This window comes from Alosa pseudoharengus, unplaced genomic scaffold (assembly GCF_046254945.1).
Source record: "Alosa pseudoharengus isolate Yale_2024_CS ecotype anadromous, Long Island Sound unplaced genomic scaffold, YU_APseudo_1.1 YU_APseudo_1.1_scf_2, whole genome shotgun sequence".
NCBI classification, from domain to species: domain Eukaryota; kingdom Metazoa; phylum Chordata; class Actinopteri; order Clupeiformes; family Clupeidae; genus Alosa; species Alosa pseudoharengus.
In genome coordinates this window covers 6,166,506-6,183,869 of record NW_027468663.1, presented here as the reverse complement: position 1 = coordinate 6,183,869, position 17,364 = coordinate 6,166,506, and the positions used below count along the sequence as shown (strand labels likewise).

The 17,364-nt window shown below is 42.5% G+C and overlaps 1 protein-coding gene across 3 annotated transcripts in view; it reads left to right on the top strand.

Moving 5' to 3' along the window:
* The window catches only part of crhr2 (corticotropin releasing hormone receptor 2), an 81,234-nt gene extending 66,824 nt beyond the window's left edge, over positions 1–14,410 (top strand). For 2 of the 3 annotated variants that reach the window (XM_076295724.1, XM_076295723.1), the window contains 3 exons: positions 4,264–4,399; positions 11,228–11,269; positions 14,270–14,410. In XM_076295724.1, the coding sequence (XP_076151839.1) occupies positions 4,264–4,399; positions 11,228–11,269; positions 14,270–14,410 (319 nt within the window). The remainder of the gene's footprint in view (positions 1–4,263; positions 4,400–11,227; positions 11,270–14,269) is intronic. The other variant, XM_076295725.1, reaches the window with a different exon arrangement.
* The last annotated feature ends 2,954 nt before the right edge of the window (positions 14,411–17,364 follow it).

The window sequence follows — 17,364 nt, the reverse complement described above, 5'->3', positions numbered from 1 at the left end:
AGATTGAGGGGACTTAGCCAAAATTTTGAATGTTTACAACTCTCATGCCCCTCCCTCACTACCACCGTGCAGCCTCTCATCGAGTTTGTGCTCATCAGTGCGCACCAGACTGCACCAGACTGTGATTGACAGTCAGATCTCACGCAGCCCTGCTCTGATTGGACCAGAAGAACCGGGAGCTGTGGATTTTTGTAAAACAAATAACAGGCTCTAGGTGGAGGTAGTAAAAGAAGTTTTTTTCTAAAACTGGCTGATTTATGTTGTTCTGTCGGAGCATAGTGACAGTTTCAGTAAATATGATCAAAACAATCTTGCCATCTGCAGCTTTCACAAGGAATAGTTTGTGAACCTTTAATTATGAGAAGAGGGACAATTACCGGTAAGCCCTCTTTAATTGTGTTAAGAGTCTTCTCCCATCTTCCACTGTTGTGATTCTCTACTCACTGCAATGCTGCACACAGACAGGGCTTGCTGGGCTTAATAAGTGGGTTGTGCTCAGTATTGTCCCCGACTTGTCCTGGATAAAGGAACTCCTGATGGACCCATCTGTTTCTATTTGACTTTGTGCTCCAGTGATAAGCACCAAAGTGACTAGCGTCTCCTTGCCGCTCCCATTGTACCCTCTCTCCCTCATTCAATTTAGATGTGTTCAGCTACTGTGTTACAGTAATGCCCATATTATCAGCATTGTGTATAAAGTGCGCGACAGTGTTTTATGCAAATACGTGGGCAGTCGTGGCCTACTGATTAGGGCTTTGGGCTTGGAACCGGAGGGTTGCCGGAAGTGCCCTTGAGCAAGGCACCTAACCCCTCACTGCTCCCCGAGCGCCGCTGTTGCAAGGCAGCTCACTGCTCCGGGTTAGTGTGTGCTTCACCTCACTGTGTGTTCACTGTGTGCTCTGTGTGTTCACTAATTCATGGATGAGATAAATGCAGAAACCAAATTCCCTGTATACAGTACACAAGTACAGTATACAGCCTAAAAACCTGATTTACATAAAAAAAGTGAAAAACAAACATTATTAAACAACTATTTATTGATCACACCTGTGTATTAACCATAGTTTAATAAACATGACTTTATTGTGTCACAAAAAAATGACCTTTTACATGATTACCAGCGTCAAGCTATCCGTAGCATGTATGAAACCACTTAGTTGTGGCATGAGTGCCCGCCCACAAAGTGCCCAATTGGCCAGTGAATCAGAATCAGATTGTGCTAATCTTAAAGACATATGAAGAAAAAATAAGTGCATGTCCCCATGTATTACTTACTACCACTCATGCGATACCAATCGCATGTAGCAAACTCACAGTAGTCCCTCCTGTTACCACAACCTGCATTTGCTCCTGTGCTGTAGTTTTCCCCCATCAGTGTGCTATGTGCCACTCTCAGCAGCTCAGCCCCAACGATCTTTAGACCAACATTATACTCTGAGGTTGTCCTAAGACAAAGTCAAAGAGGCTTGCTTTTTAAGCTTCTACATTATAGTGTAATACAGTCCAATGCTACTGTATAATGTATAGTATAGGCTTTGGGCAATCTGGTTTGTAATGTGGACTTTTACTCCAACCCTTTTCAAATAAGACAGCCCACCCTTGATTAAATATCATCATTTTGATATGTGATCACTGTGACCTTCTTGCTGGAGATGTGGGGCTAGGTCAATCTCTGTGAAATAACCAATGTTACGCTGCCATCATGGTTAAATAATCCTCTGCAAAGAGGGTGTTTTCACCCCTGTGTTTGTAGCTTCTTTGGTTTGTTGTTATCACAGATTCAAAAATGTGTTACACTCTGTTATCAGTATTAAGCAATGGACCAAGGACGAAGCCATGACATTGTAGTGCTGATCAATGATCCATCCATGCATTGCCAGCTCAGAAGGGGTAGAAGGGGAGTCTGTGGAGATGGAAGGGGAGTTTGGGGAGTGGATTCAAGAGTTTGATCTCTGGTGTTTTGTTGGTGTTTGGTTCAAATATCAACGGACATGACGTCATCCAGAATCGCTGACAAAACCTTTAATAGGCATGTTTACATGACTATGAATACAATACTCTTTTGAGAGCCCTTTTCTCTGTCTTCTCCCTCCAACTCTCTTGCAGTATACATGCTTGTTTCTTTCTGTCTCCAGTCTTGCCTGTTAACTTGTTAGATTACAAGTCTAAATAATTAGTCCATTAGTGTTATTTGATAGGCCTATTTTATGTCATGATCATGAAAAAGGTAGTCCATCCATCATTGCATTTATGCATAGTGAAATGATCAATACAGTATATCGTAAAAGCACCAATTCTAAAACAACGATGTTTTAAATAACATTTGATAAATAAATCTTAAATTTTTCAGTAGCCATAGGTGTTTAGATTTGAACAAAATCTGGTTTGGTTCTTACCATGCAGGCTTTTACTGCCTGAAATATCCGATTTTGTTTACCACGCTCGGAGGTTAGTGCTGGCCTGGCGGGTCGCCTATTTCCGACCTTTCTCACGGCACATGAACGGTTAGACCGAGAATTTTCGTCGCAAATCAAAATTCCACTGGAGCTCCAAGCGGATTTGTACACACAGCCTTACAACACTGTTTACAGCTCTTCGAGTCACGGTAAAATGTCATTTTTGGTACATACTGTAGCTAATTTAGATACTCTTATTGTGTGGGTGCTTGCGTTTCTTTAGGAATCCGCCGTCTTGGTTTGTATAGAAATGAATATTAAGTGATACACACGCAAGAGGTCGGAAATACAGGACGGTCAGTAATAGGTGACATTCCTATATTAATTTAAAGTCAATTTAAATGTAGGTGATCTTTGCAGATCTACCATTGTTTGGGCTACTTTATTTCAGTCTGTCTCTGATTTTCTCACCAACACCAATAGATTAGACAGAAAGTAACATGGTGGTGAGTTCATAGATGTGTGCGTGTATAACCTGTGCATTTTGAAAATTGAAGCATCCCGTTAGCTCTGTCTTTTTCTACCTATTTTTATTTTGTTGGGTTAATATGCTATTAATCCATTAGGACAGTGAAGAGAGTGACACAAAGCAAGTGGGAGAGAGAGATGGGATGGCATCGGGAAATTCCCCCGGTAGGGCACACGTGGGCACGTGGACCCAAATGTGGTATAGGCGCTGTAGCCAGTTAGACCACAGCGCCCCCAACTCTAATTTAATAAGTCGAATCAAACTATACATCAGAGGAAGCACAGACGAAAAGTTAATGTGGGAAAAGGCGTGTGTGTCATGAGGTTGAGGTGAGGTACGCTTACTGACCAGAAAAGGCCTACATATGTGTTGCATTACATTTTGTGCTCCCTTTAATAAAACACGTTAAAACAAATTAAAGTAAAATAGATAAGTAGCAAGGTGTACTTCAGTAAAGTAAACCTTTAGAGTTTTCGCAACATGTTAAGAGTCAACGCTGCTGGGAAACCTGGGCCTGAACTATTCCTGATGTTTATGAAGCTTTCTTTAGTTCATGTGGTTATATCAAGTGTCAGTAGTGATTGATTGACAAAATTGCAAACAGTAACAGATGTTTCAGAGGAGCAAGATTGTTGTTTTCCTTGCAAACAGAAATCAGACGTGCACATAAAATGTGTTTCTTCCTCATTTAATGCATATTTCAGCTGCAAAATAAATGCCAAGCAGTGCCATTGAGCCGTCCGGTAACACGCAGGGCAGAACTGTGTCTGTTTACAGTTTTGAGGGCACTGTGATTAGTCACCCTGAGATTAGTGTCCTGTGCATAGGGCAAGTGTGACATCCTCTAGGAGTGCAGGACTCAAAGCCTGCCCATGATCCGTTGGATATGCTCCATGCCACCACCTTATTAAGAATGCCACTTTGCCTGATGTCTGACCTCACACAGTCCCTCTCCAAATTAATAAACACATACGTTACTTTTTAATGCACAATATTCATAGTCTGTGCTATTGTGATTCAGATCTTCCAAATCCTTCCTAGTTTAATCCTGAAGCCAAATTGGGATATTAACAGCCATCTCCTGTGCTATGAGAAGTGCATTTGTTATGCTGGTGGAAGTTTTACTCCATGACTGCTATTTTTCTTCACAGCGTTATGTTCACCCCCATTTATCGATTTGCTTCAGTTTGTTTTCAGTCCCTCAATGTTTATTACTAAGATTGCAGACAGACAAATCATTGTGACTCCTCTGATGTATGAATGCCTGTACTGTATGTGTAACTTGAAATGAAACAACTTTAAGAAATAATGATTTCTTTCCCATTCTGTTGCTTTCAGGAAAGCTGTGAAGGCCACATTAGTTCTCCTGCCCCTACTTGGAATTACCTATATGTTGTTTTTTGTGAATCCAGGGGAAGATGACATATCTCAAATAGTGTTTATTTATTTCAATTCATTTTTACAGTCATTTCAGGTAAGATTGTGTTTTTTTTTTTCTTGAATCCACGTATGATCATTATGTAGTGACCACTGTAAACAGTAAAAACCCCAAATTATTTTTGAGACGTGTTTAATGATGCCAGGTTTGCACAGTCAGAACATTTAAAACGTTGTTTAAGAAGTACAGTGCTTGTGCACAGCACTCTTGCTCTTTGCACAGTGGCACGTTAAAAGAGAAGCAGTCATGCTGCATGACCCAGTTGTGGTCACAGGGTTAATGCTGCCGAGAGAACCCATCATAAGCACACGTGGGGAGGTGGGCGCTGTAGAGGCGTGTGATTAGTACTCTTGTGACAGGTAAGAATTAATCAGCGCACCCTGGGGTACATTACAGTTAGCTTCCATCACACGTGTGGGAGGGCAACTCTTCAGCCATTTTACTTTATTTATGTATTTATTTTCAGAGAAAGAGAGGGAAAATATGTGTGTATAAGAGAGCTAGAGAGAGAGAGAGAGACAGAGAGAGAGAACGAGAGAGAACAATCACCACTCAGGCACCATGCGTAGGATAAAGGTCTGTGCAGAGTACGGGGTAAATTACATCATTGCTTTTAAAAACTCTCCAACATGTTGAATAGCCTACACACCTTTCAAGGACATGTTAGCAAGCACAGATGTGGCAGCATCATAGATGATTCAGTCTGAATAATTGAGAACAGTTTGCCCCATTAAGATATAAATGCACTGCATCAGCATAAGCACTGGTATTTTGTGAGGACAGAATGAGTAAAATGGGTTTGACACAATTCATCTTTGCTGCAAAGCAGTGTTCAAAATTGCTTAGCACTTATGTTGTTGTTTGCTGGTTCCCCAGGTTAGTAACAAAGTAGGACCACAGCAGCATGCATGACCCTCATCTTGTTCTTGGTTTTTACATGCCTTGAAATACAAATACAAATGCTATTCTGATTAGTTCTGTTTAATGATGCATCATTATGCTGTTGTGTCTTTCACTCAGTCATGAACTGAATCATACACTCCCTAAAGCCCTGTGCTGCGCCATTTGCTCTCGCTCACCACACTATAGTCCAGTGGACAAAAAGGTGAACCCGGAAATGTTGAGTACACCAAAGTTTTATGATGGAAATATATAGTATGGGTTCCCAGCATGTAGAAATGCTAATTTGCATATGTTGGGCAATTTGTGTAATTGAGCTAATTAGCAGAAATTAGCATTATCAACTATTGATCATATTATAAGAGCTGCTTGGCCAAAATGGACCATGTTAGTATGTTTTTAGGGGTTACTGGAGATGCTGAGTCCATATCTGACATTTTCAAGATTCAAAATCACTATTTAAACTTGGTTTGGTCACGTTTTTACTCTCATTAAGCTGAGTTTTTGGGGACGATTTTTGGAGGATAAAAATGTTCAGTGTTTAGGAATAATTTGGATCCTCAAGTTATTTCTGAATTCCACAATCATTTTGGAAATAGCTATTCACTGGCCCTCTGCTGTGACTCACAATTGAGTAACAAAGGGAAGAACTAGCCTCTACTCCTCACTGTCCTCATCCGTTGTCCTGTCGCTATCTTCTCCAGACTCTTCATCCCTGTCCTTCTGCTGTTTTTGCTGTGTAAATATATTGCCACATGTAACATCACTGCCTTTGCAGAAACAATAATTAGTACAGGCCAGGCCTGCAGCTGCACAGCTGCACTTTCCAGATACATGTATACAGTTTTAACCCAGCTTTGCAGTTACAGCTGATAACATCTAACAAATCAGGAGGAGCAACAGGACTTGAATCGAGGGTGGGCAAGTTCCTCTCCTTTCTTCATACCTGTCTTCTAACTCCCTCCAAACGCGGTTATATCCACAGCCGGTGGATCAGGACGGTCTGCTGCCTTCCAAAGCAACACCTGTAGATGGGCACGTTTTCCATGGAGGAGCAAGTTGCGTTCTGTAGGAGACAGTGTCTTCAGTGCTGGAGGAGCCAGGAGTGGGAGACCTCACCGCCAGGGATGAATTACTGCACGGGCCTACCGGGCCCGGCCCAGGGGCCCAAGGGGTCAGAGAGCCCTGAAGCCCAAGCCTTTGCATGAAATCATTGCCTCAAAGGATCCGAAGAGAACCCTTTTGTAAGGGGTACTAAAAAGCTTACAGAGGCCTTCAGTAGAAGCCGCAGGAGGAGACCAGCCATCGCCTGGACCTAGCTACGGGAGAAATGCTTGCCTGAAGAGGGTTTTAATGCAGTGGCCACGGCGGAGAAGGACTTCACGTGACTGGGAGAGCGGTCTGAGTAAGCGGCCTTGGAAAATAAGGTAGTGACGCTGGCCTGGGCACTGACTTCACCGAGAGAAGACCTTGAGCCCCTGCCCCCGCCGGACAGCTTTAGGCTGGAGTTGGCGGTGGCCCTGGCTGCGGAGCAGAGCAGAGGTGGAGCGGCAATGAGGTGGTGCCTTGAGGATGGACAGTTGGCGGAGCCTGTTCGAGTCGGCCTGTTCGCCGGTGCTCTTTAGAAAAATAAGGGGGAAAAAAGTTTGTTGTGTGAAATCCGATGGAACGAGCCAGAGAGGTCTAGGCCTTGGCGCGATCGTGGCGGTGTGGAGTGGCCGAAACAGCGGAGGACAGCTCTGCGACAAGGTAGCAGAGGAGGGACGCCAACGTTGTAGCTGTGCGCAGCGTGGTCCGGCTGCGATCGAACTGGAGTCTGCTGCCCCGACTGGCGAGACGACGGAGTGGAGCATCGGAGGTGCAGTGCCAGTTACGGTGCTCAGCGCCGAGGAGTCTGTGGCAGTGGAGGCTAGGCCCCGCCAGGTGTTGGAGGAACGTTGCGGTGGTGCACACTGCGAAAGTGCGACCTGAGGGCGTTCTCTGAAGGGAGCTGGGGACGAGAGGCGACAGACCAGGTGACTGCTAGCACGCCCCGCATTGGGCCGCTGGTGGTTGTGGTTCCCCAGAGTGAGTAGGGCTCTTGCGGTGTGTGCACCCCACCTGCTGTGTGGCAGTGCCAGAGACTAATTGCTGGACTGAATGTGGGAACGCCCGCGCCGAGGATGGCAATGGCTTGTTGGGGGAGCTGTGCAACGCCAGCGTGCTGGACTGTGCTTGAGATTCCCACGATGTTTCGCGCTGGGGATTCTGGGAGAACTGAATGATCATCTCAATACCAATGTTTCCCAAAAGGCTTGTCCCAAGGAGAACAGTATTACCTTAAACACACATGAGGAAACTGAACAGTCCAATCAGTAGACTAGGATAAGCTAGCCAACTGTGTTACTTTGTTTACAATATTTCCAGGCTTCAACCAGACAGCTGAATGTGGTAGAGTTGTAATAGAAATAGTAGGCCTACGCCAGGGGTCGGGAACCTTTTTTGCCTGGAGAGCCACTTTTACCAATTTTTTATTTTTTTTATCTCAGAAGAGCCACATAAAGACGGTTACAAGAAAAAGTTTAGATATTTAACGTACATTTACTTTCATTCAACAGAGGATTTTTAAATACATGTTCTACTAGTTTTACAAGTAATGTGCAAGTAACTTGAAATGTCAAGTGGAATGACAGAAGTATAGGCCTTAGGCTTCCCATGTAGGCTAAACACCACCCCCTATTTCCCCAGTGTTCTTTTGGTATGCAAAGTAACCTCATAGTTAACAACACAACACTCAATTTTCATGACATGACATGTCATTGGCGAAATTGAACATTAGGCCTACTGTACCAGAGATTAGATTTGGTGATGGCCTTGGAGTCTGGCTGGCTCATATTCAGTGAGGTGAAGTTTCATGCAAGAATTGAGGCTGTCATCATTTAAGGGCAACTCCACACAAAACTGTCATATATCCATAACGCCAACATGGCATTGTGTTGGCGTTATGGATGTGACAGTTTTGCGCGGAATTGCCCTTAAACGTGAGCGAAGGTTTGTCTTTATATTTTTCATATGTGAGAAAGATTTTACATAAGTGGAACCGAACAGGGTTAACACAGCAATACTAACTCGTTGCAGTGTGCGATATATAACGGGCAGTTCATTTCGCGTTTTCAGAATCAGTCTTCGGATGGAAACTTTCCCATTTCAGCCCGCTTGTGTTCGCGCTCGCAAGCTGTGGTCACTGACGTTTCCTTTTTGACATTTTCCTTATCTAACCTACAGCAAGCGCACATCAACAATAACAATTAAAGTGTTCTCGTTCATCTTTTTTTCTCTTCGCCATTTTCTTTGTTTTGGATACAACCGTTAGCTAGCTGAATTTTTAAGTAAAGCATCAGCGGGTGGAATGTTATCTCGGCACTGCATTGTCCAATATCTGTACAGTAGGCTACATCGACGTAACCGTGAATTTCAGCGGTAGAGAACAGACATGGGATGGATTAAACTACGTGAACATTTATTATATTTCGAACACTATTTTAACATTTTGATTTCAGTAGGTCCATTTTTAATTTAATACAGTACCAAAATTATTCATGACTTATTGAGTAAACAAATGGCAGGTTTGTCCCGAGAGCCAGATGCAGTTCCCAAAAGAGCCACGTGTGGCTCGCGAGCCATAGGTTCCCGACCCCTGGCCTAAGCTATAGGCTAATCTGCATAAAGTGTGCTGTCATAAATATCAGACATTCAGTATTCTCTCTTTTTATATCAGGATATAAAATAATACAGATATATTACATTGTAATCCTCTGGTACTCTAAGGTAGGCTATTGAAATGTCTAGCTCCCCCTCCAAAAAAAGAAAAATCAAGGTTCGTATCAAACCGTGGGTCAAAAATCGTGATACGAATCGAATTGTTAGGTTGGTGTATCGTTACAGCCCTACTGTATATCGCTACAGCCCTATCCTCCAAAAACCAAAAAACTCAAGCAAAATCAGCTTAATGAGAGTAAAATGTGACCAAACCAAGTTTAAATAGTGATTTTGAATCTTGAAAATGTCAGATATGGACTCAGCATCTCCAGTAACCCCTAAAAACATTGTCCATTTTGGCCAAGCAGCTCTTATAATATGATCAATATAGGCTATTATGCTAATTTATGCTAATTAGCTCAATTACACAAATTGCCCAACATATGCAAATTAGCATCCTGCAGTTTCTGCATGCTGGGAACCCATACTATATATTTCCATCATAAAACTTTGGAGTACTCAACATATCCGGGTCCACAATGGGGCTCTATGGGCTGTCCACCGGACTACTAAGGCCACAAGCCTATTTAAAATGTGCTCTTGGTGAACTGGAATGTCCTGTGCACATCTATCATGCCACATTACTGGTGTATGATATTTAAGGGATAATAGCCGCCGTGGTGTCCTGTTATACGGAATTGATGGACGAGGGTGAGAGGCAAGGAACTCCCTAACGTGCAGTTGAGGGGAGTTTCCTCCGCCTGAGTCCATTCATTCTGTATAACAGGACACCTCGAAGGCCGTTATCCCGCTACTACTTGCCACTATAGGCAATAGCCATGCCTTGATAGCACGCAAAGGAAACAAGCGGTTTTGTTTAAAAAAGAACACAACTTTCTTTGGCCCATTATTCAGAATTAATAGCCACCCCTCCAGCCAATCAGAAAAGAGTATTTCTTCTCTCTGGGTGATAAAAAGACTGTACAGCATACCATGACTAAATTAGTGAATATCGTCTCTCATTCACCCTTTCAGATCAGGAAATCAGAGATTTTAACAAAATAACTGGTTCATGTGGAGCAAGTCAAAATTATTCAGTTGTTGCTCAGTGCATAGGCATTGCTGTCCATGTTCTGGCTTCTGTACGGGATTAACCACCCCTCATTAATATTTCCCCTTATAACTCAGTTAATATTTCAGGCGTGTAATACTATAATTTGTCTCACTCCGCTGGGGCTCATTTTTTCTAAATGTGAGACACTCTTTAAAATTGTAGACAGTTTCTCCACAAAAAAAATGAACTTGTCACGCTGATGAGAATATGAATGAATTCCAACATTTCTGATCCCAGTTCTTTATTGAGAGTTAGGAGAAACACTGTAGGCTACCCCTCGTTCTGTTGCTGGTGCCACAGTGCAGCATTGGGGCTCTTTCTTCACTGTTGTTGGCAGTCATGGTTATTTGCATAATTCTCCACTGAAATATGTTATTTGCAAAGCAGATCCTAACCCCATTAAGCTCAATGACCACTATCTTTGCCAGATAAAAAAAAATATGTATCCCCCTTAAAGGCATCTATTTTTTATATGACTGTTCCAATGAGCAAAAGAGACCAATTTTCACTTGGTCTCCTTTGTGAGCGCAGTCTTTGCTGAAGTAGTGCAAAAAGAGTTTTGTTTTCCCCCAAAACATTTTATCGAGCTGCGTTTGATGGTTTGCAGAGAGTCCCCTACAGCCAGCTGACGACTCAGTTTCAGGATTTGCCTTATTTATGGCTCGGCACTGTCGTGTGTCCGAATGTTTGCCTCCACCTCATTGACATGCCCGAGCAGAGCTGAGAGAAATAAATCTCTCCTTTTTAAGCTGTGCCATGTCAGAAGTTTGCATCCTGGTGTCCCACTTGCATTATGATAGTTAATGCTGTACTGCATTGGGAATGCTCTAGTTCTGTTTGAAATACTGCCCATGCAAAATATAACATGTTACAGCTGCACAGATTTTAATGAATGAATCTAAATGTCATATTTCCATATCTAATCATGACTACAGAAGTGTGTTATCTCACGTTGTTTTTCTAAATTGCTTTAGATGATGGGAGAGCAATACAGTGATTAGATTAATGTGTGTCTCTCCCCACTATGGTTATGAGAGGTCTACAGTGGCATGGTGTCCGTGTGGAGTGTCTCTGGATGGGCAATAATCCTCTGCTGTTGTTTTTTTTCCCAGGGTTTCTTTGTGTCAGTATTTTACTGCTTCCTTAATGGAGAGGTAGGTAAACAGTGCGAGTAATTTCATGCATGAGTTCACCTGGTGGCAGGTCTGTCAATAAGCAAGGCCAGGATGACATGTGGAACACATAAAGCCCCTTTACCCACAATGCCTCACCTGCTGTAGCTGGAGCAGGTCAACCCATTATTATACCAGAAGACATTTAGTATGCTGAAACAGAAACACTCACCAGCCCTGTCTCTATTCTCTTTATGGGCACATTAGCTGATAAGTGGCTTCATATTTTGATTGTTTGTTAATTGTTTGTTTGTTTGTTTGCTTTGATATATTTTGGATCATTTTCATCTACAGCAAGTTGCATGCAAAGAGCGATACATTTGCACACAAAAAAGCATCGTGTCAGCTGAGTTACTGAATTGGAGTTATCCTCAGTTCAGTCATCAGCTGAATTAGAGATCTGAGATTCTATTTTGTATGATGAGCAACATGGCAGGCAAAGCATGCCACGCATAAACTAAAGCTGATTTAACTAGATGTACCGCATAGCGGCACAAAATATGGCCACCACTCCTGTCCTACATAATCTCTGAGAAAATAAATCACGCTTGTCAGTTTGTCTGCATCTCCTACTCCATCCCCTACTCTTGCAACTTTTGTGTATGTAAATGAGTGTGTGCATGTGTGTGTGTGTGTGTGTACGTGCGTGCATGTGTGTGAGTGTGTGCGTGCCTGTGTGTGTGTTTGTGTGTGGATGTTTGTGTGAATGTGTGTGTCTGTACGTGTGGATGTGTGTGTGTGTGTGTCTGTGCGTGTGGATGTGTGTGTGTGTGTGTGTGTGTGTCAATTTGTCTCCATCTCCTATAGAGCCTGGCCGATATGGGATTTTGAAGGCCGATACTGATTTCGATATTTGAGTTTTTCAAAAAACTGATAACCCATATATCGCCGATAGTCATTTTTAACAAACCCAATGTAAAATATTCTCCCATAACAAGGTTCTAATCAAGGTGGGGCATTATGTTTTTGAATAGGCCTAACTAGTGTCCTATTAAAAGGCTCTTCATATACAGTAATTCATTTTTTTAAGAAATGAAAGATTAGTAAAGTATGGAATAGAAAGAATAGTAAGAATAAAAGAGGTATTTGTTCTGTGATAACCACATTGCCACAAACTATATTGTGAGCAGTTTATACTTAATGGCTCTCCCTATATGCAAGCAAAATATTTTACAAGTATGATCAGCCTGTGTAGCCTAAATCATGCTCTTCCTTACTTGAAACACCTTTGTTGAAATGCAAGAAATTGAAGACTGAAACTAAGAAGTAGTCTAGTGGGTGTTTGGGAATGAGTGTTAGCTCAGATGCTCACATTTATTTTGTGTAGACATTTTGTGGTCTTTATGTAACATTTTACAAAGCACTGACAGGGCCACCAAGGACTGTGAGTCAACAGCAGAAAAACCTATTTAGCAAGCAGAAATGTCCAGCCTGGTGTTTAGGATGCATCGTAGCCAGGTACCTACTGTATGCCCAGCTGTATATTCCTAACTTAGCTCCTGTCAGTATGGTCAGAAAAGATTGGGATGACAGTCGATAGAGACAATTACAGTGCTATTGTCAATTTGCTCGGTATAACCACGTTTATGTAGCCTGGAAATCCAGAACCCCCATAGCCTACTCTAACAATGCAGGCCTATGCTCCATTATACCACCCCACTGAAGCATGTTCTTGCTGTGCATTGCATTGTAATATCTGGTGATACAGTAGGAGCATTAGATGTACGCTAGAGGTCTGCACTCCCGCGGTGGACCCGTGGGACCTGCGGGTCCCGATGCAAAAGAGTGCGGCGCGGGACAACTTTTGAAAGCTCTTTGCGGGAGCGGGCGGGATGAGAGAGGTGCGTTCGCGGGTGCGGGACAAACCGATGATTTAGGCTACTGCACTCCCGCAAATTAAATATGTGCGTAAAATTAAATATGGAAATGATTAAAGTAGTCTTCATAACTATAGTTCAGCTGGATGTTCTGTTAGGCAGCATTAAATATAGCAGGCCTAAAGCCTATATTGTCGTTTAGGTGCTGCTCATTGTCAAAACTCGAAATCGAAAGCATGACAGAGGAAGAGGGCACCAGACTAGGCCTACTTCAGTTGTTAGCCTACCTTCAGAACCAAGAAACTGACATCTGGAGTCTTTCTCAGGTGTGTGTGCTCCTTTCGTGAGACAGAAAGAAAAACTGAATAGGCTATCCCTCCTGCATGCGGGCTTTAGCGGGCGGGAGCGGGACATCATGTTACAGATGTGGGCGGGAGCGGGCACCTCTAATGTACGCTATTGTATATGGATCAGGATCCGCATTTCTGTTTCTAACTCTGATATTATTAGAGATGCAAGAGCATGGGTCTCCTGATAAGTGCTTTAGGGGGAAAAACTAAAACAGAGTAGTGAATAAATAAATTACACATGCCATGTAATGCATCAACATGGTAATGTACACATGTCATGATCGGTTTTTATCTCACAGATTGCAGTTTAATACAATTAACGGCTCATTCAAGTATTGTAGTGTATTTGATTTGAATATGGAAGACAGTCCTATGCAGAGGAGGAATGGAGCCCTATTTACTGTAATGTAGCCCTATTTGGATCCAGACGGAATCGTTGTTTAAATTGCCCTTAAAGCCCTGGTGCCTGCGGCCATCTCTCTAGAGCCATCACCGAGTGTCCGTGGGAGATGGCTCTGTTCTGCTGTGGATTATTCCGGAAGATGCCGCTTTGTCACGCCGTATTAAAGTTGCATGCTAAAACAGGGGCTTTGAGTCTAGTGAGGGTCAAAGGGCCAGAGACAGGCCTAAGGGCCATCCAGTAACTAAGCAGATCCAGGGATCAAGCCCACTTTATCTCCAGAGCGGAGCAGAGGAGGCTTTATTCCCAGACAGGGATCTATCCATCAACATATTTATGTTAGATGGAAGTGGTCAACAGACATGTGTTTTGTATAATGGAACACCTCTCACCTCTTTGTCTTCTCATGCCACAGGTGCGCTCGGCTACCCGGAAAAGGTGGCACCGTTGGCAAGACAACCATGCACTACGGGTGCGGGTGGCGCGTGCCATGTCCATCCCCACATCGCCCACGCGCATCAGCTTCCACAGTATTAAGCAGACCACTGCAGTGTGACCTCCGCCAGCCTGCCCGCCCGCTTCGCTCGGATCAGCTAGAATGCTTCCTTTCACACAGATTTTCTGAAAACGATTAAGCCACTTGCAAGCGAGTGAGTGAGTGAGTGAGCGAGTGAGTGAGCGAGCAAGCAAAGTAGCGGCTGAATGTGTCCATGCCAGGAGTCCATACTGCAGATTGGTTGGGAAAAAGCCACTGCACTGTGTGTCTGCCTCTGGGACTTTTGAGATTAAGAATGAACGGAACATTAACCACTAGGAATACAAATTGACCTTTTTATCCTACAGTTCTCTGTCTCTCTGTACTGTTTCAGACTGTCCAATCCAGTATAATTCCTGCTGTGGCATGCTGCCTGGTGTCATTCTGAGAAATCAGTGCCCATTTGCTGTTTGTGGTCATTCTCAACAGACCCACCATCCATCCCATAAATGTTGGAAATCCAACATCCATCCATTTTTTTACCCGATAATAGCTTCAACAAAAAGCTTTTTGCTCCATTGTCAAATGAATATTACTTGACATCTCCTGATCTTGTAAGATAACACACTGATAATGTAAAATATTGTATACGTTTTTCTTTTTTTGTTTTACTTCAGCTAGTTGACTTTGCACACTGGCTGAGGATTGATGCCGAGAGAAACAACGGCCTTCTCATATGCTCTATCATCAGCAACTAAAATGCCAACACAGTCAGTCTCCACACAGGAAGCCTTCAAAGAGACACAAAGACCTGCCTGCCAATTAGTCTGTGTATGTGCACACACAGGAGGTTTAACAGGTGTGACGGAAGGCCAGGTCCAATGGAACATAGCAAGAAAACTGCCAACGTCACCTCCAGTTGCTTTTAGATCTCACAAACTTTTAACAGCTGTCGTTTATATCACTGTTTCGTCGTCATCGTGTTAAGACTGTGGCAGGGTTATGTAAGCCCAGTGGCGAGTTCATGTAAAGTGTTACCTGAGTTCCGTGCTGCCTGTCTTATTTGATGTTCCTCTTTGTTGTCAAAGCCCCCTGGGCAAGACGGACGTGGATAACTGAGTTGCTCAGTGTGAATCAGGCTGCCCTTCATTTGTATTATTTCCATTATCTGGACAAACGTGTCTTTGATTTTCTGACAGGACAACCCTGAATGCTCTTGTATCACAAAGAGTATTTTTTTAGAAAGTCAAAAGATTGTCTGCGATTTAAGGAAAAGGACGGAGTAGATTAAAGTCTTGTCAGTCTTCAAATCCATCAGTTCCGACTTTAATCAGGGTCAAGGTTAAGCTCTGTGTAAAGAATAGCTTTATTGCAAGTGAACTCTAGTATCACAATAAGGTACAGGATGTCCTCATCAGACCAGAGTACATTTAGTATAGTACACTTGCAGATATCGGAATTCCAGAAAAAGTTATATGTTTTAGTAGTAGTCAGCCCCAATACAAGAAAATTAGGGTTTATCACAGAAGATTGGAAACTAACATGTTTCTAGTTTTAAATGATATACTACTATTTCCCAAGTAAAGTGGATATATGGATCATCCTGTGTTCCATTCCATTTTCATTCCAGGCAAGATTTTATAGTGAAGGAATATGGACACCAGAATAATGGTGACCCCCTCAAATTGTGCATTTAGTATTCAGTTCTTTTATAGGAAATTGATCTTTGAAATCCTAGGTGTCTGACAAGGTTCAATGTTAACTATCTGCATTTGGGCACCTACTGTATATCAGGGACACGTAACCAAGAAGACGGCTTGTTAGCAAAGTGAGCTTGACGTTGCAACAGAATATAATGATAAGTTTCCCAATGGGGCCTTGGGAGACTAGGTTTCTAATGTGTCATACAGCTGAATTAAAACAAACCTTGATTAACTTTCTCATCATAAAAGTAAAAGCTATGTGCTTGGTGTTTGACTATAGGTCCATGTGAAGTCATCCAATACCTCAAATAGGTTGACGTTTCAAACAATCCAAATAGGTTGTCATATCCCGAGGTTTCTCATGTGGATTTTCTCTCAAGCAAGACTATACATTTCAGCCACTATTTAGCCTAGAGCATTAGTATTAGAGTATTAATTTCTTATGGGTAAACAGTGTTGGCCTATAATTTTCTCAGTATTTCAAATAATTTAATTATGTCATTATTTCAGAAAAAATTGTGTTTCGAAATGTTGAGATCTCAAGAAAAATAAAGTAACTAAATATTTCACCAAAACGGGTTCACGATTCAAATGAAAAGTTGATGGCATTGTAGGGCCACCATAATCCTTTACTTAGACACAGGAATGTCCCCAAGCTCTCCTCACTCAGGTGCATGGAGTATGAAAACAAAAGCAGCCTACTGTTCTACCAGCAGTGGGCTGCTTTGTGGATTAGTGGATCAAATTGTTCCTTCTGCCCATTCTAGCATTCACACATACATTACCAGCAGGACAATACTGTAGGTTGTACATATGTAATAATACCTCTTGTTTTATATTAATTACTAAATACTGTGAAGTCTGAAATATCTTAATTTATCAAACTAAAGAGATGTGGAGTATGGGAGTCCCCAACTTCTTTTTGTTTTTTTGTTGACTCAGATCACCATTACTGTACATAATGCACTTTTATGGATAATGAAAAATCAACTATTCCACCTATTTGGTTCGTCTGGATCCTGAGGGTGCCTAGGGATGCTCAACACATCATTAGACAAGTAAACAAAGAAGAAAACATTGACCTACATGATGTAAACTTCAACAGAAGGGAAAAATAACAATATTGAAGACAGTCCAGTGCAATGCACAGTCACTCCACATAAAACAACCAACAAGCACTTGTACTCTCCAAGCCTTGCTCTGATGTTGTGTTGTGCATTCTAAGGCCACCAATGAGTCCCCACCGAGGAGTAATTGGACCAAAGATGTTAGGTGTACAGTACATATACTAGAATATTAGCTATTGTATGTATACTGTTGTACACATTGAGA